Source organism: Gorilla gorilla, chromosome 6 (assembly GCF_029281585.2).
Source record: "Gorilla gorilla gorilla isolate KB3781 chromosome 6, NHGRI_mGorGor1-v2.1_pri, whole genome shotgun sequence".
Lineage (NCBI taxonomy): Eukaryota > Metazoa > Chordata > Mammalia > Primates > Hominidae > Gorilla > Gorilla gorilla.
This window is the reverse complement of record NC_073230.2, coordinates 47,224,303-47,247,375: the sequence shown is the minus strand read 5'-3', so window position 1 is coordinate 47,247,375 and position 23,073 is coordinate 47,224,303. Positions and strand designations below refer to the sequence as shown.

The following is a 23,073-nucleotide window of genomic DNA, read 5'->3' as shown; positions in this document are numbered from 1 at the left end:
AGAACACTCTCCAGGATAGATCCATGTAGTGGCACAAAATAAATCAACAAATTTTTTAAATTTTAATTTAATTTTTTGAGATACTCTCGTTCTGTTGCCCAGGCTGATGTGCAGTAGTACCATCTGAGCTCACTGTAACCTCCACCACCAGGGCTCAAGCAATCCTCCCACCTCAGCCTCCCAAGTAGCTGCAACTAACTACAGGTGCATGCCACCATGCCCAGCTAATTATTATTATTTTTTATTTTTTTTAGAGATGGGGTTTTGCTATGTTGCCTGGCTGATGTCAAACTCCTGGACTCAAGCAATCTACCTGTCTCGGTCTCCCGAAGTGCTGTAATTACAGGCGTGAGCCACTGTGCCTGGCCAAAAAATTTTTTAAAAATCAAAATCATATCAAGTGTCTTCTTAGATCACAAGGGAATAAAACTAGAAATCAATAATGAGAACTCTTGAGGCCAGGCTTGGTGGCTCATGAATGTAATTATGGCACTTTGGAAGGCTGAGGCAGGAGGATCGCTTGAGCTAGGAGTTTGAGAACAAGCCTAGGCAACAGAAGGAGACTTCATCTCTACAAAAAATTGGAAAAATCAGCCAACCATGGTGGCTCACACCTGTGGTCCCAGCTACTTGAGAGGCTGAGGTGGGGCAATTGCTTGAGGCCGGGAGGTTGAAGCTGAGTAAGCTGTGATCACACCACTGCACTCCAGCCTGGGTGACAGAGAAAGACTCTGTCTCAAATTCAAACAAAAAAAACATAGACAAAGGGACTATGTCAAACTAAAAGGCTTCTGCACAGCAAACGAAACAGCCAACAGAGTGAAGACACAACCTGTAGAATGGGGGAAAATATTTGTACATTATTCATCCAATAAGAACTGATATCTAGAGTATACAAGGAACTCAACTCAATAGCAAAAAAAAAATAATAATTTGACTGAAAAGTAGGCAAAGGATCAAACAGGCATCTCTCAAAAGACATATATATGGCCAAGAAATAAATGAAAAAATGCTCAACATCCCTAATCATCAAGGAAATGCAAATCAAAATCATAAAAAAAGATATGATATCCCAGTTAGAGTGGCTATTATCAAAAAACCAGGCCAGGCTCAGTGGCTCACACCTGTAATCTCAGTACTTCTGGAGGCCAAGGTGGGTGGATTGTTTGAGTCCAGGAGTTCAAGACCAGCCTTGCCAGCATGGCAAAACCCTGTCTCTATAAAAATATAAAAATTAGCCAGACGTGGTGGCACACACCTGTAGTCCCAGCTACTCAGGAGGCTGAGGCATGAGAATCACTTGAACCCAGGAGGCAGAGGTTGCAGTGAGGTGAGATCATGGCACTGCGCTCCAGCCTGGATGACACGGTGAGACTCTGTCTCAAAAAACAAACAAAAACCAATGCTGGTAAGGATGTGGAGTAAAGGAAATTCTTATACACTGTGGGAATGTAAGTTAGTACAGCCTTTATGGAAAACCTTTATGGAGGTTTCTCAAAAACTAAAAATAAAACTAGCATGTGATTCAGCAATCCCACTACTATTTGCCCAAAAGAAAGGAAATGTGTGTGTCAAAGGAATATCTGCACCCATGTTTAATATAGCACTATTCACAATAGCCAAGATAGGGAATCAATGTAACTGTCTATCAACATACGAACTGATTAAGAACATGTGGTATACATGTATAGGAATACTATTTAGCCATAAAAAAGAATGGAATCATATCCTGTGTGGCAACACAGATGAGCCTGGAGAACCTTAAGTCAGGAACAAAAAGACAAATATTGCATGTTCTCATTCACATGTGGGAGCTAAGAAAAAAATTGAGTGAATGGAAGTATAGAGTAGAATTGTGGTTATTAAAGACTGGAATGCATGGGAGAGGGGAGAATAGGGAGAGGTTGGTTAACATACAAAATTACACCAGGCGTGGTGGCTCACGTGGTCAGGAGCTTGAGACCAGCCTGACCAACGTGGTGAAACCCCGTCTCTGCTAAAAATACAAAAATTAGCTGGGCGTGGTGGCACACGCCTGTAATCCCAGCTACTTAGGAGGCTGAGGTAGGAGAATTGCTTGACTCGGGAGGTGGAGATTGCAGTGAGCGGAGATTGTGCCGCCACGACACTCCAGCCTGGGCGACAGAGAGAGACTCTGTCTCAAAAAAAAAAAAAAAAAAAAAAGATACAAAATTACAGTTAGATAGGAGAATGGGATCTGGTGCTCTGCAATTCTGTAGGGTGAATATGGTTAACTACAATTTATTACATACTTAGTGTCAAAGAACTAGAAGATAAAAAAGTTAGTACTGTGTAAGTTTCCCCATACAATGGAAAATAGGGCTTTAAAACACAGCCTTAATCCTCCAAGAGCTTACGTTACCATTAAGTTGGAGAGAGAGGGGAACACTCACTGCACAAACAGTAAACAAACAAAAAACACTACAAACACATATATACTAACCTATAAAATGAGGCTGATCATCCCTGACACACATGCCTCAGATGTGCTACAAGGATCCAAAGAGACTTACATACATCTTAAGCAAAGTTCTCTTGGATTTATCTACATATTTATTGTGGACTTATTATTATTTATTATTTATTGTAGATTTATCCACATATTTATTGTTCTCTTGGATTTATCCACATATTTATTGCTAGGAACCTTTCTAGGAATTTAGGATACATTAATGAGGACACAAAGGTTCTGCTCTTGGTTTACAGTTCAACAAGGCAAGGGGATATTGGTAATCAACAATATCCCCTATATTTAAGAAGTGTAGGACTTGTAGCCCCAGCTACTGGGGAGGCTGAGGTGGGAGGATCACTTGAGCACAGGAGGTTGAGGCTGCAGTGAGCCGTGATCCTGTCACTGAACTCCAACCTGGGCAACAGAATGAGACTCTGTCTCTAAATAAATAAATAAATAAATAAATAAATAAATAAATAAATAAAAATTTAAAAGGCTATGCTAGAAGATGTTAAGTGCTACAGAGAAAACAAGGCACAGGCCAAGGTCAGGTGTGCTGAGAATGGTGGTGGGGAGGGCAGAGCAGGTTGGCTGGAGAAAGGGCCGTGTTAGTACTGGTTTGGAAGGAGGTGAAGGCAGGAGCTATATGACTACCAGGGGAAGACTGCCGCAGGCATAGCCGGGGCAAAGGCCCTAACGTACCCAGGGACCAACAGGGAGGCCCGAGTGGCTTGAGCAAGAGAGTGATCAGTGAGTAGGAGAAGGCAGCAGGAGAAGCTAGAGAAGACTGAACTTTATAGGCCACAAAAGACTAAGGCTTTGGGGAGGAAGAGGAAGAGAAAAAAAATAAAAATAAAAAAGATTTTTTTAAAAAAGGTTCTGGCTGTACTTATTCTAGAGGATGGGGTAGCCATGAAAGGGCCCTGGGTGCAGGGTGACAGGCCTGTCTATGTTACCGGCTGCCAGGCTGAGAATAGACAAGGGATCACAAACGCTCAATTATCTAGCCTTATATTCAGGAAAACAACAACAAAGGCTCAGACCTGGGCAATAGTACCAGCAGCAATGGCATGTGGCTGGACTCTCAAAAGCATCTGTGAAGGACTGCAACAGACTACACAAAGTGTCTACAGACACAAGCCAAAATAAGTTCAAGTTTTCCAGGTTCAATCAGTTGCTCCTGTCTCAGATAGGGAGGTCTGTGGGTAAAGCAAGACTTGAGGGGATCGTGAGCAAATTGGCACCGACAGACTGGCCCGAGACCCCTACCCTTGGATATGCTAAGCAGGCATGTGAGCTGGAAGGGGTTTGGAGAGCTAATAAAGGCAATCCTTCAACACGTATAGGAGAGACCACTGTCGGCAACTTCCCTAAAGATACATGCTCTACAACCTCCACCTGACACCACAGTGTACTCACAACAAAGACAGAATCAACTTGCATTTTCTCCATAATGCAAAGAAATGATGGTGCAGGTAGACCTGGAAAACCCAAGAGATCAACCTGAAAACTATCATAAACAATGAGAGAATTCAATAAGCCGGGGACATACAAAGTTAAAATCAATAACTGCCTTCCTATTATACAAATAGGTTAGAAACAATGGAAGGAGAGAGCTCCGATTTGTAGTAGCAACAAGAAAAATAATATGTTACAAATGTGCAACACCTATTTGAGAAGAATTTTAAAATACTGAATCTGATTAAGACTTGAAGAACTGAAAAGGGCTGGGCACAGTGGCTCATGCCAATAATCCCAGGACTTTGGGAGGCCAAGGTGAGAGTATCACTTGAGGTCAGGAGTTCCAAGCCAGAAGTTCAAGACCAGCCTGAGCAACACAGTGAAACCCCACTCTACAGAAAATTTAAAAATTAACTGGGTCCAGCAGCATGTGCCTTAAGTCCAGTTATTCAGGAGGCTGAGGTGGATCGCTTGAGCCCAGGAGTTTGAGGCTGCAGTACACAGCAGCCTGGGTGACAGAGCAAGAAGACCCTGTCTCAAAAATAAATAAATAAATAAATTTATTTTAATTTAAAAGAAATCTATTTCTGGATTTTCAGAGAGGAAAGAGTTTAAAAAAAAAAAAAAGGCTGGGTGTGGTGGCTCATGCCTGTAATCCCAGCTCTTGGGAGGCCAAGGCAGGCAGATTACCTGAAGTCAGGAGTTCGAGACTAGCCTGGCCAACGTGGTGAAACCGTTTCCACTAAAAGTACGAAAATTAGCCAGGCGTGGTGGCGCATGCCTGTAATCCCAGCTACTCGGGAGGCTGAGGCAGGACAATCGCTTGAATCCGGGAGGCAGAGGTTGCAGTGAGCCAAGACTACACCACTGCACTCCAGCCTGGGCAACAGAGTGGGGCTCCATCTCAAAAAGCATATATATATATTTATATAAAATTTTATATAAATATATATTTATAATATATGCCTTATTATTATAATACAAATATAAATATATTTATATATATAATAAAAATTTTTTAAAGGAGTATTCTATCTTAGACAGAAAGGCTTAATTTTTTTTTTTTTTAAGAGATGAGATCTCACTATGTTGCCCAGGCCAGTCTCAAATCCTGGGATCATGTGATCCATCTGCCTCAGCCCCCCAAAATGCCAGGATTATAAGCATGAGCTACCATGCCTGGCCTTTAATATAACTTTAAAAGTCAATTCTCTCTAAATTAACCTATAAGTAAACTGAGGTTCAAAACCAGTTGATTCTGTGAAAAAATATTTATGAAATAATCAGGAAAATTTTGAAAAAGAACAGTGAAGGACAAAACTTTCCAGATAATAGAACATAATAATTAAATAGTCTAAAATAATTTAAGGTTGCTCATGAATATACAGAGAAATCAGTAAAAGGAGATCCCAGAAATAGGTCCAAATGCAGTCAAAAATTTCATCACTGATCTAGGTCGCTTTGAGTATCTGGAACTTATTCAATCACAAAAACCTGGAAAAAAAATTAAGGTAGGTCCCTACCACTTCATTCACCCAAATGAATACCAACTGGATCTAAGATTAAGTTTTTAGTGCCCTAAAAGAAAGTATTAGAGACTCTAAAAAGTCACAATAGGCTAAGTGTGGTGGCTCATGCCTATAATCTCAGCACTTTGGGAGGCTGAGATGGGAGGCTCTCTGGAGCCCAAGAGTTCAAGAACAACCTGGGCAACATAGTAAGACCCTGTCTCTACAAAAAAAATTTCTTAAAATCCACAATAGCCAGGTGTGGTGGCATGCGCCTGTAGTCCCAGCTACTCAGGAGGCTGAGGCAGGAGGAATACCTGAGCACAGCAGATTGAGGCTGCAGTGAGCCATGTTGTTGCCATTGCACTCCAGCCTGGGAGACTGAGCAAAACTCTGTCTCAAAAAGAAAGAAAGAAAGAAAAAAAAGTCAGCCGGGCGCGGTGGCTCATGCCTGTAATTCCAGCACCTTGGGGAGGCCAAGGCAGGCGGATCGCTTAAGATCAGCGGTTCGAGACCAACCTGGGCAACATCGTGAAACCCCATCTCTACTAAAAATACAAAAATTAGCCAGGCATGGTGGTGCACGCCTGTAATCCCAGCTACTCAGGAGGCTGAGGCAGGAGAATCGCTTGAACCCAGGAGGCGGAGGTTGAAGTGAGCCGAGATCGCACCACTGCACTCCAGCCTGGGCGACAGAGTGAGACCCTGCCTCAAAAACAACCAAAACAAAAAAAAAAGAAAAAGAAAAAGAAAAAGAAAAAAAGTCACAATTCAGCCAATTTAAAACAGCACCACATCTGACCTACAGTGAGAAGGATGCTCCTAGCATACAGGTAGGTCTCTGTCTCTTTTTTTTAAAGACAGGAGACAGGGTCTCATTGTGTTGCCCAGGCTTAAGTGCAGTGGTATGATTATGGCTCACTGCTGCCTCAAACTCCTGGGCTCAAGCCATCTTCTGCCTCAGGCTCCCAAAGTGCTGGGATTACAGGCGTAAGCCACTGCACCCGGCATTAAATCCTTTAAAGGAAGAGCTCCTTCTAAATTATTCCATTTTCAGGCATTTTTTGTTAAGCCATAATTGAAGGTATCGTCCACTCTGTCAACACAGCTTCTTACTCATGTGGGCCATGTGAGCCCATCCTTACTTCAGCTTTATCAAAGGGTTCTGGAAGATACTGCATGTGTTCTGTAATCACAACAAAAACTACAGAATCCAACACTTTGGTTTGTGCCTCAGCAACCAAATTTAAACCAACTATAATCATCCTGAATTGGGTCATTTTGCATTTTATCTTAAACTGCTTAGCCAGGCCTAGGAGCCCTCCTCTCTATAATAGAAATAACAGTACTTATTGAATAGGTTGCTGTGAAGATTAAATCACTTAATATACGCAACAGCATTTAGAATAGGGCCTGACAGCACACTTGTTGGGGGTGGGCAGGATCTAAATTTAAAAGAACATTCCCTAGGACTGGAAAGTCCCTGTCACTCGTGGTTCCGGATGAGAGGCTCTCCCCTGAGCTGGGGTGGGCTCTTCAGTCCATCCCCATGGAGAGGTCAACGGCATGGCTGTTGCATCCCATGAAGTCCTGATGCACTCTGCCACCCATGGGCAGGTGAGTGAAGTTTGGAGAGCTGTCCTAAAGAACCAGGGACACTTCTGGCCTTTTCTATCCCTGCTAGTTCTCCCGTACGTCCAGCGTAGGGAACACTCTGGGTGGCTGCTGGCTTTTTGGGCAATCCCACATCCGTGAGCAGAGAGCCAATACAAAGTCTCAGTCCTGCTGGCAAAGCTAGGTCCCTTCTGCAGAAGTCACAGCAGCTACTGAGCAAGATAAGGGTCCTGCTGGACTTTTCCCAAGAGCAAAGATACATCTTGTTTGAGTTCTTAATGCTTCCTTCTCAGTGTGGTTTACGGGGCCCCCTTTCCCCTTCCCCCAGTGTGGCCAGAGGACCCATCTTTCACCCAGTGTAGAAGGCCTGTGAGCTCTAGGGCTGTGGCCTGGCCCATTCAGACTAGGCCGGGCCGCCAGTGGGAAAGCTGAGCCTTTCCCTTCCCACAAAATGACAGTGGTGGGAGAGAATCTTCCTGGACAGCAAAGACAAAAGGTTAAAAGTCAAGTCAGGTACTTTTGACAGCCAATGGACGTTAATGGGGGTGCTTTCAGCTTCCAAGGTAGATGAGTCCTTGAGAATTCCCAGGAGCCGAGATGTTCCTGAGAGGAGCAGGCAGGAGGGTGGATGAGGTCTCCAGCTGAATGTTTAAAGGAACAGTGGGCTGGGGAAAGGACCTGAGGAGGTCACAGGAGAGGAGAGAGGAGCAGGCGAGAGGAAAGAAAAGGAGTGGAGGGGAGGAACGGAGACAGAACAGAGAAGGGAGGAGGAGAGGGAGGAGGAGGGGAAGGGAAGGGGGAGGAGAAGATGGTGGAGAGGGAGGAGGAGGGGGGAAGAAGAGGGGCAGGTGCCAAGGTGCGTGTGCCCTCCTTCCTCAGGCAAGGACTCAGTCCACAGAGGAACAACTGGCCTTGGGTTTGTCGTCCAGTGATGGCTTCTCCTCTACCCCAATTAGCCACACATTCCTGGGTTTCAATCACTCAGTCACCTCATCCACTACCATGAGTCCCACCTCTATATAGCTAAGCATTCTCCACAGCCCCACTCAGACCCCACAGGTCCTTCCACCCATTCTGTGTCCGAGCTCCTCCCTTCTAGGGCAGGTCTTACTCCATTTCTCCTGGCCAGAAAGGGACCATATTTTCTGAAACAAAGCGCTGAGGAGTGAGAGTTACTTATGGAGATCAACTTACTCACTTGCTGCTACCCACTGGATCAAAGAAAAAAGCGGAATCTTTCTAAGGGAATACAGAGGTCAGGGATGAAGTTTCTATCTTTAAAGACCGGGTAAGCGAAGATGCCATTAGCATCCTATTTCTTGACTCAATTATTCCATCAGGCAGGCAAAATTTCATGTATGATGTCATCATGTGTTGGGAGGTACAGAGAATCCTTAAAATCTGGTGGTGGCAGGGAAGGTGGTACTATCATTTAAGAGGATCATTTGGCAGCATCAAGTTACAACAGGCAGGAAGAACAAAAAACAAAAGCAGGCCCTCTGCTCAAGCAGTCCAAGTCTTTGCATGTACTCTACATGTCCAGAGTGAGACACAGATGGGCAGCATTATCTTAGAGAAAACCGGGAACATTCTTAACTGAATAATGTAACCATGCCATGGAATATTATATGTCTGTCAAAATGTAGGTAGACTGGGCACTGTGTAATGTGCTTATAATTCCAGCAATTTGGGAGGCCGAGACAGGAGGATGGCTTGAGCCCAGGAGTTCAAGATCAACATAGGCAACATAATGAGACCCCCATTGCTATTAAAAAAAAAAAAAAAAAGAAAGAGAGAAAGAGAGAAAAAAAATGTAGGTAAATCAAAAACAAAAAACAAATGTATGTGGATCTGTTCCTTGTTCTGGCATGGAAAGAATTTCAAGGCATATTGTTGGGCAAATAAAGCAAGCTGCAGAACAGTATGATAGCATTTATGTAAAAACAGAGCAAGGAACAAACTTAGTATGTAAATGCAAAGGAAAACATCTGTCAGGGTACCCCCCCAAACTCAGATGGGAGGGAGGAGGGATGCTAGTTGTTTCTGTAAAGCTGTCACTCTGATAAGAATAAGTGACTATTTAAAATCTTTTTAAGATTTTAAGATCGGTGGTCTATGTAAAGCCAATTACACTTGATCTTTATTTATTGTTTTTCAAATTATCCATCAGTAACAATCTGAAAAATATAGACTTCACACAGGCAACCCAGGTTAAAGAAACTTGAGGAGCTGTATCTAGTGTAGTTGGAAATGAAAATCTGGAAATTTAGGATGAATAGTTGTAACATTGTTAAGGATAAGAGCCCCTTTGAAAATCTGTTGAAAGCTACAGACCTTGCGCCCAGGAAAATTACACACTACTCCCAATGCTGCATACAATTTCAGAGAACAAAGGGACCCCCAGAAGCCCATCCACGAATCATGGAGCCTAAGTTAAGAACCTCTGATTCAGACAACAGTTAAAGCCACTAAAACAGATGTGACCATGCAGAGAACATGTGTTGGGACTAGCGGAGATGGATTATAGAGCCCAAGGAAACCCCAACAGTGAAAGAGCAGGCAGAGGAGCTGGCAGACAAGGAAGATCTGGGCAGTTGTGAGACAGCCAAGCAAGGGGCAAAGACAAGAGATGAGCTGTTGAGTGAGGCCTGTTGGAAAGAGGGGAGATGGCAGCATGAGCTGCTCCCTGTCTTCTGCCCTCTCTGCCGTCTCTATACTGCTGTCACATTGATTCTCTGAGAGCTCCACCAATGCAAATAGTGTCATTTACCTTCAGCGAGTGGTGGGCAGTGAGTCCACAAACGGGACCAGGTCCCATCATCTGGTCCCAGTCTCATCCTCTGGACTTGTCTCCACTTAGCTCCAAACACACTGGGCCATGGGGCATTTCTCAAACACATCTTTTCCTTTGATGCCTTCATTTCCTTTGATTGCCATTTCCTTTATTTAGCACAATGCCTGGCATATTCATAAGGTCCTCAAAAATGGTCAGCGTTTCTTCTTTCCTTCCCAACTCACGGAGATTGTCACTTAATAAAAACATCAATTTGGAGACTCCTCTATGACTAGCCCAGTCCAGATCACCAGTCCCTTCCCATCCCTGCCCTTTATCTGTGGACTTGCTCCCTAAGATACCTAGTGCAGTAGCTTAAATGTTTGCTAGCTGGCTGACTGAGATAGCCCTGAGGGTCTCAGGAAGCACTGTCTTCCTAGCTAGACTCTGATCTACCAGGGAAGCCTGTAGAAGTGGACACTTAGGAGCTATGTCTGCCAGTGTACATAATATGTGCATAGTTTACCCCACAAAATGAAATAAAGCAACAGTCATGAGTCACTTAACAACAGGGACACATTCTGAGAAATGTGTCATTTGGCAATTTGGTCCTTGTGTGAGCATCATAGGGCAAACTTACACAAACCTACATTGTAAGGTGTACTACGCACCTAGGCAATATGGTACAGCCTGTTGCTCTTAGGCTACAAACCTGTACAGCATGTTACAGTATGAATACTGTAGGCAACTAACACAGTAAGTATTTGTGCATGGGACCACTGTCATATAACGTGGTCCTCCGCTGTCATTTTGTGGTGCATGACTTGTATACTAAAGGTTTTGAGACCTCAGCTTTTGCAATGGATATCCCGCAGAAAATTATAGATTACAAACTGCAGACTCATGGGGGTCACACAAATAATCACAACCGCAAATACCAAATGTCACCAACTACAGGGACACAGTTTAAGCCCTACTGGCTCACAGAAACACCAGTGAAGCATTAAGTCCACCTCTGACCCATGTCTACAAAGTAGTGTACTTGGGCACCAAATGCACCACTATTTTTTTTTTTAAAAGCTTCGTTCAGGGCAGCCCCACACAGGTTCAGCCACCCTCAACATTGCCTCCAGGAGGCTCTGCCCCACCCTTTCCTGACAAGGGGGAAAGGAATGCTGCAGGACCTTGAACCCCTAGGTCAATCAGCCTGGCCTTCCCAGGGATGGTTCCCTGCTTACTCTATTCATGAGCTCAAAGTGCTGGGTAGTCAGCTGGCAATGAAAAGGCCTGGTCCCGGAAATGACCACTGCCCCAAAGCCTAGAAAGACAGCAGGCGGGGTTCAAATTCAGCTTGCTTCATTCAGGCCCACTGTACTGAGCCAAATCACCCCAGGGCATGGCTCAGGCCTCATCTGGAGGAGGCACGAAATCCATGATCCCGGCCCCTTAGCACCGTCCCCTCCCCACCCCCACCACCGAACACACACCTGTAAAGCTCTTTGGGAACTGTTCTGAATGGCTATCACAGCCACTAGATCCAAGACCCTCTGAATGATGGGTAACAGTCAAAGAAGAATTTTAACAACTAAAGCGATGACCTTGAGCCTAATTTCTTTCTTTGTAAAATGAAAGTGTTGGACTGTCATTCCCAAATTTCAGTACTAGTAAAATTATCAAAACAAAAAACAAAAAAATAATGAATTACTGAGGTTTTAGTTTGCCAAGTGAGAATTTTTTCTCAAAAATTACAAACCATATGTGTCGCCATCATTTCCTAAAAGGAATAACATTTAAATCAAAAAAGTTGAAAAGAGGTAATATCAAAATAAGCGCAGCCACCCCAAGGCAGGCCGGTAGGCAATGGCCCCGACCAAGGAGATCCCGGAGCGGCTCTCCGGCTGTCAGCAAAGGGTCTGCATCTGCCCGGATCCTGACATTCTGGGTACGTCTCAACGACGCGGCAAACAAGCGTCCACTCCCAACGCGAGCAAGTTTAAAACCCAGGAACATCGATACCAGGCGCCGGAGTGAAGCATTTCCAGGCCTCCGCGGGTTGCCCCGGGCCGCGGCGAGGACCCGCACCCCGGTTCCCCAGCCGCTCGCCGGGCCCTCGCTCCCGCCGCGCCCCGGGCACCTCCGGGCCTCGCGCCCTCCCCGGATCCCCTAGGCCCGCGTACCCGGACCCCCGCATCCCGGGGGGCCGCTGTCCTCCGCCGGCGCCCCCGCCCGCCCCCCACGCCCGCGCGGCCGCGTCCGCCCAAGGTCGGCGCGAGCGGGCCGTGGGCCTGGTGGGCCTGGCGGGCGGGGGCGCCCCTGGCCGGGTCCGGGCCGCATCCCACACCAGAGCCCGCAGGCCAGAGCCGCTCCGGGTCTCGCTCCCGTTCCTGCCGGCAGCCGCGGGGGCGCAGGGCCTGCGAGGCGGCACTCACCCGGGCGACGCCATGAGCGCAGCGAGGTCTCTGCTCCCGCCTCCTCCGCTTCCTCCGCGCGGCCGCGGCTCGGCGCCGGGGAGGGGCCTGGCCCGCCGGCCGCCCGCCCGCTCCGGGACGCGCTCCAGGGGTGGAGGTGGGGTGAGGTGGGGTAAGGTGGGCCCGGGGTCCTCTCGGAGCAGCCCGGGGACGGCTGGGGAGGGGTGGGGGCGGGGCGGCCCAGGTCAGCCCGCAGCCCGCCCAACGCCCACCTGCCCAGGTGCCTGGAGGCCGGAACTCGCCGGGCGGTGCCTGCGGTGCCAAAAGCTGCAGGATAACCTGCCCCAGGGCCTTACTGAACTTCACACCTTTCTGTAATTGGAGTTTAATTTCTGTAAGAAAAGCCTTTTCTTTAGCCCTGAAGCGTAAGGCCTTATTATTAAGCAAAACAATAACTTTCCTACTTCTTACTTGCAGTGCTGTGTTGGACGAGTTGCTGGCCTCTCTGAGACGGTACCCATTGCAAAATGTGTGTAAAGTGGCTTTGTGAAGCTCTAGGCAATGCGAAGCACTTTTATTATTCTTTATAGTGTGTTATTAAGTAAAAATAATGAATCTGCAGTTCCTCCAGTGAGGTTTCACAACTATTCTTACAAGTTATGAGTCCTTAGGCAGGTAGATTTTTCAGCTTCAGTTCTTCTCTCTGCAAAATGAGTTTCCAAAACCTTGAGTTCAGAAGATAATTAATCCTCTGTAAATGGGAGCTGATAGGTAAAGCCACGGGAACTTGTGACACCCAAAATAAGGACAAATCCAGGAGGACCAGAGTTAGGAAGAGTTTGAGGAATGGGAAATCCTAAATCCTAAATGCCTGATTCAAGGGAGTAATGAAATGAAGGAGATCAAACTAAAAGAATTTTTTCTTTCTTTCTTTGTTTCAGACAGGGTCTTGCCCTGTCACCCAGGCCAGAGTGCAATGGCGAGATCTTGGCTCACTGCAACCTCCACTTCCCGGGTTCAAGCAATTCTGCCTCAGCCTCCCAGTAGCTGGGACTACAGGCACCCACTACCACACCTGGCTAATTCTTCTATTTTTAGTAGAGACAGGGTTTCCCCATGTTGGTCAGGCTGGTCTCAAACTCCCAACCTCAGGTGATCTGCCTGCCTCAGCCTCCCAAAGTGCTGGGGTTACAGGCGTGAGCCACCATGCCTGGCCTAAATAAGCATTCTTTTAAACATAAGGAATACATGTTTACTGACATAAAATCTAGTTCAGAAACCAATAACCCCAAAATATGGCACTTTAACAAGCTGAACTGAAGAAGCCTCAAGGTCTCTCTGATCTCCCTCCCCACTGGTTTCTCCCAAAACACAAAATGTCTTTATCTGCCTAAAGTCCAGACCCTCCAAGGAGAACAACTGTTTTTCTTGCCCTCCCTGTAAGACCAAGAATGTAACCACACCTGAAAAGACCCTTTCATAGGATAGCGTACAAGTTAATCTCTGTGCCCTGATCCATTCCTTCTCCCTAGTAATCCTTTATTGCCCCTTGAAAGAATTCCTCTTTCTCCCCTCCTGTAAGTTGTTTTGCCAAGATGGTCTACAAGCTTCTGAACCCTGTTGGGTGGTGGGAAATCATTCTGTAATTCTCCCTGTGCACACATTCATAAAATTTGTATGCCTTTTCTTCAATTAATCTGCTTTTTGTGAGTTGATTTTTCAGTAAATCGTCAGAGGGCAAGGAGAAACTTTCCCGTGGCCCGTACGCTTAACATGAATTTTAGCATCCCACTATATGGTTAGACCATCATGTTTAACCAACCCCTACTGTTGGACATAAATATTGCTACCAGTATTTCATTATTATAAGGAATGTGAGTAATAAATATCCTTATAGCCAAAACATCCCATAAACATCAATGATTATTTCCTTATGCCAAATTTTGAAGAGTTGAATTTCTAGATCAATAGGATATCAGTATTTTAAGGCTCTTCTGAAACATATATACTCTGTGTATGTGTATGTGTATACCTACACACATACACAAACACACTAATATACATATACTTAAATACATAATACACATACACACATATGTATACATATACCTACACACATATATACAGACACACAAATATACACATACACAACATATACACACATATATACAGATTGCCTTCCCAGCACAATCACCTGATAGTCCTAGTTTTCCAAAACACTGTATAACTTTTACAATTTTTCAAAATCATTGCCAACTTCATAGGTTAAAAACCAGTATTTTAGGCCAGGTATGGTGGCTCATGCCTGTAATCCCAGCACTTTGGGAGGCCGAGGCAGGTGGATCACTTGAGGTCAGAAGTTTGAGACAGCCTGGCCAACATGGTGAAACTCCATCTCTACCAAAAATACAAAAATTAGCTGGGTGTGGTGGCGTGTGCCTGTAGTCCCAGCTACTAAGGAGGCTGAGGCAGGAGAATCGCTTGAACCCAGGAGGTGGAGGCTGCAGTGACTGCAGCCACTGCACTCTAGCCTGGGTGACAGACTGTCTCAAAAATAAAAATAAAAAATAATTTAAAAAATAATAATAATAAATAAAATTGGCCAGTGCTGTGCCTCACGCCTGTAATCCCAGCACTTTGGGAGGCTGAGATGGGTGGATCACTTGAGGCCAGGAGTTCAAGACCAGCCTGGCCAACATGGAGAAACCCTGTTCTCTACTAAAAATACAAAATTAGCCGGGCGTGGTGGCGCATGCCTGTAATCCCAACTACTCGGGAAGCTGAGGCAGGAGAATTGCTTGAACCCGGGAGGCAGAGGTTGTGGTGAGCCAAGATCGTGCCATTGCACTCCAGCCTGGGCAACAAGAGCCAAACTCTATCTCAAAAAAAATAAAAGACACCCCGTTACAAGAGACATATAAGAAAATTGTAGGCTGGGCATTGTGGCTCACACCTATAATCTCAGCACTTTGGGAGGCCAAGGCGGAAAGATCACTTGAGGCCAGGAGTTCAAGACCAGCCTGGGCAACATGGTGAGAACTGATCTATTTATTTGTTTATTTATTTATTTATGAGACACGGTCTCACTCTGTTGCCCAGGCTGGAGTGCAGTGATGCAGTCATGGCCCACTGCAGCCTCAACTTCCCAGCTCAAAGTGATTCTCCCATCTCAAACTCCTAAGTAGCTGGGACTACAGGCATGTGCCACCATGTCTGGCTAATTTTTTTTTTTTTTTGTAGAGACAGGATTTCCCCATGTTGTCCAGGCTGGTCTCAAACTTCTGGGCTGAAGCAATAACCTGCCTCAGCCTCCCATAGTGCTGGTATTACAGATGTGAGCCACCATGCCTGGTCCCATCTTTTTATTAAAAATTTACACTAAAATTTTTTTTCAAAAAGTCCTGACATCGTGGCTCACACCTTTAATCCCAGCACTTTTAGAGGCTGAGGCGGGAGGATCACTTGAGCCCAGGAGTTTGAGATCAGCCTGGGAAACATAGTAAGACCTTGTCTTTACAAATAATAAACACAATTAGCCAGGTGTGGTAGTGCATACCTGTAGTCCCAGCTACTCAGGAGGCTGAGATGGGAGGATCTCTTGAGCCTGGGAGGCTGAAGCCACAGTGAGCCAAGATTTCACCACTGCACTCCAGCCTGGGTGACACAGCAAGACTCTTTCTCATAAAAATAAATAAATAAAAAGAACATTACATATTGATAAGAGTCAATTCACTAAGAAGACATAACAATGATAAACATGTATGCACCAAACAAAAGATCCCCCAAAAATATGAAGCTAACATTGACAGAATTAAAGAGAAAAAATATAGACTTCTACAATAAAAGTTGGAAACTTCAATACCCCACTTTCAATAATAGTACAATCAGACAGGAGAACCATAAGAAAATAGACAGCCTGAACAGCACTATAAATAAACTGGACCAGCCAGGCGCGGTAGCTCACACCTGTAATCCCAGCACTTTGTGAAGCCAAGGCAGGTGGATCACTTGAGGTCAGGAGTTCGAGACCAGTATGGCCAACATGGTAAAACCTCATCTCTACTAAAAATACAAAAATTAGCTGGGTGTGGTGGTGCACACCTATAATCCCAGCTACTCGGGAAGCTGAGGCAGGAGTATTGTGTGAACCCAGGAGGTGGAGGTTGCAGAGAGCTGAGATCATGCCACTGATTCCAGCCTGGGTGACAGAGCGAGACTCCATCTCAAATAAATAAATAGGGCCAGGCGCGGTGGCTCACGCCTGTAATCCCAGCACTTTGGGAGGCTGAGGAGGGTGGATCACCTGAGGTCAGGAGTTCAAGACCAGCCTGGCCAACATGGTGAAACCCCGTCTCTACTAAAAATACAAAAAATTAGCCAGGCATGGCGGTGGATGTCTGTAATCCCAGCTACTTGGGAGGCTGAGGCAGGAAAATTGCTTGAACCTGGGAGGTGGAGGTTGTAGTTAGCCAAGATCGCATCATTGCACTCCATCCTGGGCAACAAGAGTGAAACTCTGTCTCAAATAAATAAATAGGACCTAACAGACATATGCACAGCACTACTGAACAACAGCAAAATACACGTTCTTCTCAAATGCACATGGAACACTCTCCAAGATAGACCATATGTTAGGTCACAAAACAAGCCTTAATACATCATAAAATAATAAAATCATATAAAGTATCTTTTTTGATCATAATGGAATGAAACTAGAAACTAGACCTCACAACAGGAAGAAAACTAGAAAATTGACAAATGTGTGGAAATTAAAGAACACCCTTAAGCAACCAATGGACCAAAAGAAAAAAAACACAGGAAATTAGAAAATACCTTGAAAAAAAATAAAATATACCAAAACTTATGGGATGCAGTGCAGTCAGTTCTAAGAGGGCAATTTATACTTTAATGCCTATATTTAAAACAAAGAAAGATCTCAACTCAATAACTTAGCTCTATACCTTAAAGAAAAAGAAAATGAAGAGCAAACTATATCCAAAGCTAGCAAAAGGAGGGAAATAATAAAAATTAAAGTAATATAGGCCGGGCGTGGTTGCTCATGCCTGTAATCCCAGCACTTTGGGAGGCCGAGGCTGTTGGATTACCTGAGGTCAGGAGTTCCAGACCAGCCTGGCCAACATGGTGAAACCCTGTCTCTACTAAAAATACAAAAAATTAGCCAGGCGTGGTGGCGCACGCCTGTAGTCCCAGCTACTCGGGAGGCTAAGGCAGGAGAATCGCTTGAACCCAGGAGATGGAGGTTGCAGTGAGCTGAGATTGCACCACTGCATTCCAGCCTGGGCAACAGAGCAAGACTCCGAAATCAGGAAGTGTAAATCCTCCAGCTTTGTTCTTTTTAAAACTGTTTTGGCTGTTCAGGATCCCTTCAGATTCCATATGAACTTTAGGATGGGTTTTTCTATTTCTGCAAAACCATCATTGAGATTTTGATAGGGATTACATTGTATCTGCAGATCACTTGGGGTAATAGTGACATCTTAACAATATTGTCTTCCAATTCAACCCATCAACATAGGATGTCTTTCCTTTTATGTATTTATTCTTTAATATTTTGTAGCAATTTGTATGACTCCCTTCAGCATTTCTTGCAGGACCAGTCTATTGGTAATGAATTCCCTCAGCTTTTGTTTTTCTGTGAATGTCTTAATTTCTCCTTCAATTTTTTTTTTTTCTTTTTGAGACCGAGTCTCACTCTGTTGCCCAGGCTGGAATGTAGTGGCATGATCTCAGCTCACTGCAACCTCCACCTCCCGGGTTCAAGAGATTCTCCTGCCTCAGCCTCCCATGTAGCTGGGATTACAGCCATGCGCCACCATGCCCAGCTAATTTTTATATTTTTAGTAGAGACAGGGTTTCACCATGTTGGCCAGACTGGTCTCCAACTCCTGACCTCAAGTGATCCACCCACCTTGGCCTCCCTAAGTGCTGGGATTACAGGTGTGAGCCATCCCGCCCAGCCTCTCCCATACTTTTGAAGGACAATGTGCCAGATATAAGATTCTTGGTTGACAGTTTTTTGTTGTTGTTTTTTTTTTTGAGACGGAGTCTCGCTCTGTGGTTCAGGCTGGAGTGCAGTGGCGCGAACTCGGCTCACTGCAAGCTCCGCCTCCTGAGTTCACACCATTCTCCTGCCTCAGCCTCCTGAGTAGCTGGGACTACAGGCGCCTGCCACCACTCCCGGCTATTTTTTTTTTTTTTGTATTTTTAGTAGAGACGGGGTTTCACCGTGTTAGCCAGGATGGTCTTCATCTCCTGACCTTGTGATCTGCCTGCCTCGGCCTCCCAAAGTGCTGGGATTACAGGCATGAACCACTGCACCTGGCCCTGACAGTTATTTTCTTTAAGCACTTTAAATATATCACCCCACTGCCTGCTAGCCTTAAAAGTTTCTCATGAGAAATCTGCTGATAATCTTATTAAAGAGCCCTTAAATATGATGAATCACTTCTCTCTTCACACTTTCAAGATTCTCTGTTTTTGGCTTTTGAAAGTTTTATTTTATTTCATTTATTTATTTATTTTTGAGATGGAATCTCGCTCTGTTGCCCAGGCTGGAGTGCAGTGGCATGATCTTGGCTCACTGCAACCTCCGCCTCCCTGGTTCAAGTGATTCTCCTGCCTCAGCCTTCCAAGTAGCTGGGACTACAGGTGCACAACACCACGCCCAGCTAATTTTTGTATTTTTAGTAGAAACAGGTTTTTACCATGTTGGCCAGGCTGGTCTTGAACTCCTACCCTCAAGTGATCCACCTGCCTTGGCCTACCAAAGTCCTGGTATTATAGGTGTGAGCCACTGCACCTGGCCTATTTTATTTGTTTTTTATAGAGACTATCTTGCTCTGTCACTCAGGCTGGAGTGCAGTGGCGTGATATTAGCTCAAGCTGATTTCTTCGGCTCAAGCAATCCTTTGGCCTCAGCTCCCTGAGTAGCTGGTACTACAGGTGCTTGCCACCACACCTGGCTAATTTTTGTATGTTTTGTAGAGACGGGTTTTGCCAGGCTGGCTTTTGAAAGTTTAATTATGGCTGGGTGTGGTGGCTCACACCTGTAATCCCAGCACTTTGGGAGGCTGAGGTGGGGTGGATTGCTTGAGCCCAGGAGCTTGAGACCAGCCTGGGCAACATGGTAAAACCCCATCTCTAACCACCCTCAAAAAAAATTTAGCCGGGAATGCTAATGCATGCCTGTAGTCCTAACTACTTGGGTGCCTGAGGTGAGAGCATCTCTTGAGCCTGGGAGATGGAGGTTGCAGTGAGCCAAGATCATACCACTGTACTCCAGCCTGGGTGGCAGGATGAGAGTGTCTCAAAAAAATAAAAAATAAGAGTTTAATTATGTGTCAGTGTGGGTCTCCTCTCTGAGTTCATCTCACTTGTGTTAGAGGCATTTGAAACACAGCAACTCTATCTTGAATAGAGGCTGAGTAAAATAAGGCTGAGACCTACTGGACTGCATCCCCAGATGGTTTTGTTCCTCAGATTTGGTAATTTCCATTGTTCTATCTCCAAGTTCACAGATTCTTTTCTCTGTTCAAATTTGCTTTGAATCCCTCCAGTGCATTTTTTATTTGTTATTATACTTTTCAGCTCCAGAATTATTTTTCGGTTTCTTTGTAGGTTTTCTATCTCTTTACTGATACTACTGATAGAGATAGGAGACAGCCATATGCCACACAGGTCATGGTGCACAGGGTACTTGCCTAAACATGCCCATGGTGAAAAATTCTGTCCCTTAACACATATGCAGTAAGGGAAATCAATGTGGAGCGGCTCAGACTAACGGCCCGCATGCGCACTGAAGAATGGGGGTGGAGCCACCAGGAATTCATGCCTTATGCTGGGAGAGGAGCCTGGCCTCTTCAGCTCATGTGTGTTGGCCTGGTATTCAATCTGTGAGGTGGGAGCCTGTTGGCAGGACCCTCTCTTTTTTGCTGAGATGAGAGCTTTCTTTTAATAAATTCTGCTCTCCTCACCTTTCACAGGTGTCTGTGTGCCTAATTTTTCCTAGTTGTGAGACAAGAACCCAGATTTTAGTGGAGCTAAGGAGCAAAAAATCCTGCATCATTTTGGTGGCCCATACAGGGACATGAGGAGGGATGAGTAAAATGCACACCAAAAAAATCTGTTTCCCTTTCCTTTTTGAGCTTTCTTGTCCTCAGCCTTCTGAGGATAGAGGAAACTGCACCCCCTCACCCCATTGCTCTCAGGGACTGGGAATGTCAGCCTTGGTCCAACTCAGCTTTTTCTATGGCATTTTCCTTCTTTTTGCAGGACTGTAATGGCACTTATCTTTTACAATATTGGGGGTATTCCACCCCCACCCCAATGGCTGCAGATGCATGCGTGGGACGGACAGGCAAGTGGTGGCTCCCTGCCCCTCCCAGCTGGGGCTGGGGCTCATGGCCCAAGGGCCCCATGCAGCTGTCTGTCCAGTGTTCCACACCACATACCATGGAGTCTTCCCTTCCTCCTGCTGAGGGGTCCAGCTCAGTCCAAACCCCAGGGTAGAAACAGCAATTAAAAGTTTCTTGGCCAGGCGCAATGGCTCATGCCTGTAATCCCAGCACTTTGGGAGGCCGAGGCGGGCAGATCACCTGAGGTCAGGAGTTTGAGACTAGCCTGGCCAACATGGTGAAACCCCGTCTCTACTAAAAATACAAAAATTAGCCGGGCATGGTGGCATGCACCTGTAATCTCAGCTACTCGGGAGGCTGAGGCAGGAGAATCACTTGAACCTGGGAGGTGGAGGTTGGAGTGAGCCAAGATTGTGCCACTGCACTGCAGCCTGGGCAACAACAGTGAAACTCCATCTTAAAAAAAAAAAGTTTCTCTCCCTGTTGGAGAAACTCATTTGCATAAGAATAAAAGGTTTGTTCTCCGGGCATCTTTTTCTTTTCTCCATCCTGTCAGCAGTTAACAAAGCCCTGCATTTAAGCTGTTTTTCTTTTCCTTTTCTCCACCAGGCCAGGAATAGGTTGGTGCAAAAGTAGTTGCAGTTTTTGCTATTACTTAGAACGGCGAGGACTGTGACTGTTTTTGCACCAACCCAATAACATGGCCCTGCAAGTAGAGGGGGCTTCTCTATGCTACAGGCTTTTTTCCTTTTAGAAGACGTTTTACTCAGCCAGGATCCCAACTCAGAAGACACCCCTTTTCTCTCCCTTGTTGGAGAAGGACTCAATTCCACAGCTTGACCTTAGCATTCAGCTTGATAAGGAGTCCATGCAACATCCTGAGGCAGTTATTTTGACCCAAACTCAATTCCAAGCTTTGGATCGAAGCCCTAGGAAAGAAAACTGGATCTGAGGGATCCAGAGGCAGACGACAACAGAAGTGAAAAGGTACAGCACAGGTAAGCATGACTAATTTCTGCGGATTAAGCCAAGCCTCATTTCATGGATAAAGGTCATGCTAGTATCCATGGCATAAATGAGGTCTAGGGAATGCAAAGGCTATTGACAACAGAGGAGATAAGGCATATATGGGTAAGAGCAGATAATCCCACTCCCTACCCACCCCCCCCCCCACTTAACATGGGTGAAAGCCACTTTGACACCCATGGGAGGCATCCTGTCATGGTTGCCGGGACTCAGGGATATAAGGACAAAAGAAAGAGGGATGCCTTGCTTTCTCTCCCTCATGTACCTCGGGTATTTGCTAGGAAGAGAAGGGAACCAGGGACACCTTGCTCCCCTCTTTCTAGATGAGTAGGCATACATCTTTCAAATGCATCCTGAGTCCTGGGGCTCCTTTAAATAAATGCCTTCTTATTCCTTTCTCCTCCTCTGTCCTCTCTTTACAGATGGGTGATTGTGTCCCCATGCTGTGGGATGCTCTCCTGGGATGTATCCTCCAAACTGGGAGAAGTTAATTTCCTAAACCTTAAACTGGTTGGCTTGGGATTGAGCTCAGCAGGGAGGGAACTCAGAAGCCTGACATGTCAGCAAAAGGGTAGGAGTTTTTTCGTTTTTTGTTTTAACCAGTCAGGATTTTGACCTCTGTCTCCCTAAACAAACCAGAAAGGGAATGATAAGGATCACTGTTTATATTATCTGTAAAGTTTTAATTAATAAAAAAGGATTTGTGAGGTTGGTCTTAAGCTGTAGCCAATCTGGTGTGCTCTGCATGTCTCTCCGTATAGTTCTGTCAGAAAGAGGGGTACCTTGGGACGGGATGTGGGTCTAGGACTCCATAGGCCTGCTGTTGAAGCAAGCCCAGCAAACTGGCCAGTGGCAAACTTTGCTGCAGGCCTCCATCTGGTTTTACGTCCTTGGAAGCGTGACCTGTAACCACATGGCAGTGCTTTGTTTTAGCTTCTGCCATTTTACAGTGGCAGCCCGGGTTCAATCCTGGCTTAGGGAATGAGTCCTTTCTGGCTTGATATCTTTGTGACCTTTATCATTTGTTGATTCTCTTCCCCTTCATGAACCACCTTAAATTTTCCTTTCTCTGAACACCTGGGAGGTTACCTTTGGTAATGTTCAAAAGCCAGAAATATTGGCTGCTTGGCATGGCTAATGCTGGGTAATAAAGGATTTAAAAGGATTTTCTTGGCCAGGTGTGGTGGCTCATGCCTATATTCCAGCAACATAGTGAGACCCTGTCTCTATAAAAAATAAAAAATTGGCTGGGCATGGTGGCATGTAGTCCCAGCTACCCAGGAAGCTGAGGAGGGAGGGTTGCTTGAATCCAGGAGGTTGAGGCTGCAGTGAGCCATGATTGTGCCCTGTATTCCAGCCTGGGCGACAGAGCAAGACCATCTCAAAAAACAAAACAAAACAAAAAACACAGCTGGGCATAGTGGTTCACGCCTGT

The 23,073-nt window shown here is 45.5% G+C and overlaps 1 protein-coding gene across 7 annotated transcripts in view; it reads right to left on the bottom strand.

The window, feature by feature from the left end:
- The window catches only part of URGCP (upregulator of cell proliferation), a 49,811-nt gene that overhangs the window by 18,347 nt on the left and 8,391 nt on the right, over positions 1-23,073 (bottom strand). Inside the window, exon 1 of one of the 7 annotated variants that reach the window (XM_019030977.4) lies at positions 12,259-12,430. The exons of 2 other annotated variants lie outside the window; for them this stretch is intronic. Coding sequence is in view for 3 of the 5 variants with exons in the window: in XM_004045357.4 (XP_004045405.2) it covers positions 12,259-12,272 (14 nt within the window). In the remaining 2 variants the exon portion in view is untranslated. Of the gene's footprint in view, positions 1-9,826; positions 11,273-12,006; positions 12,025-12,258; positions 12,431-23,073 lie in introns of those variants that run through there. 4 more of the 7 variants (XM_004045357.4, XM_004045356.5, XM_055347662.2 and 1 more) reach the window with 4 other exon arrangements.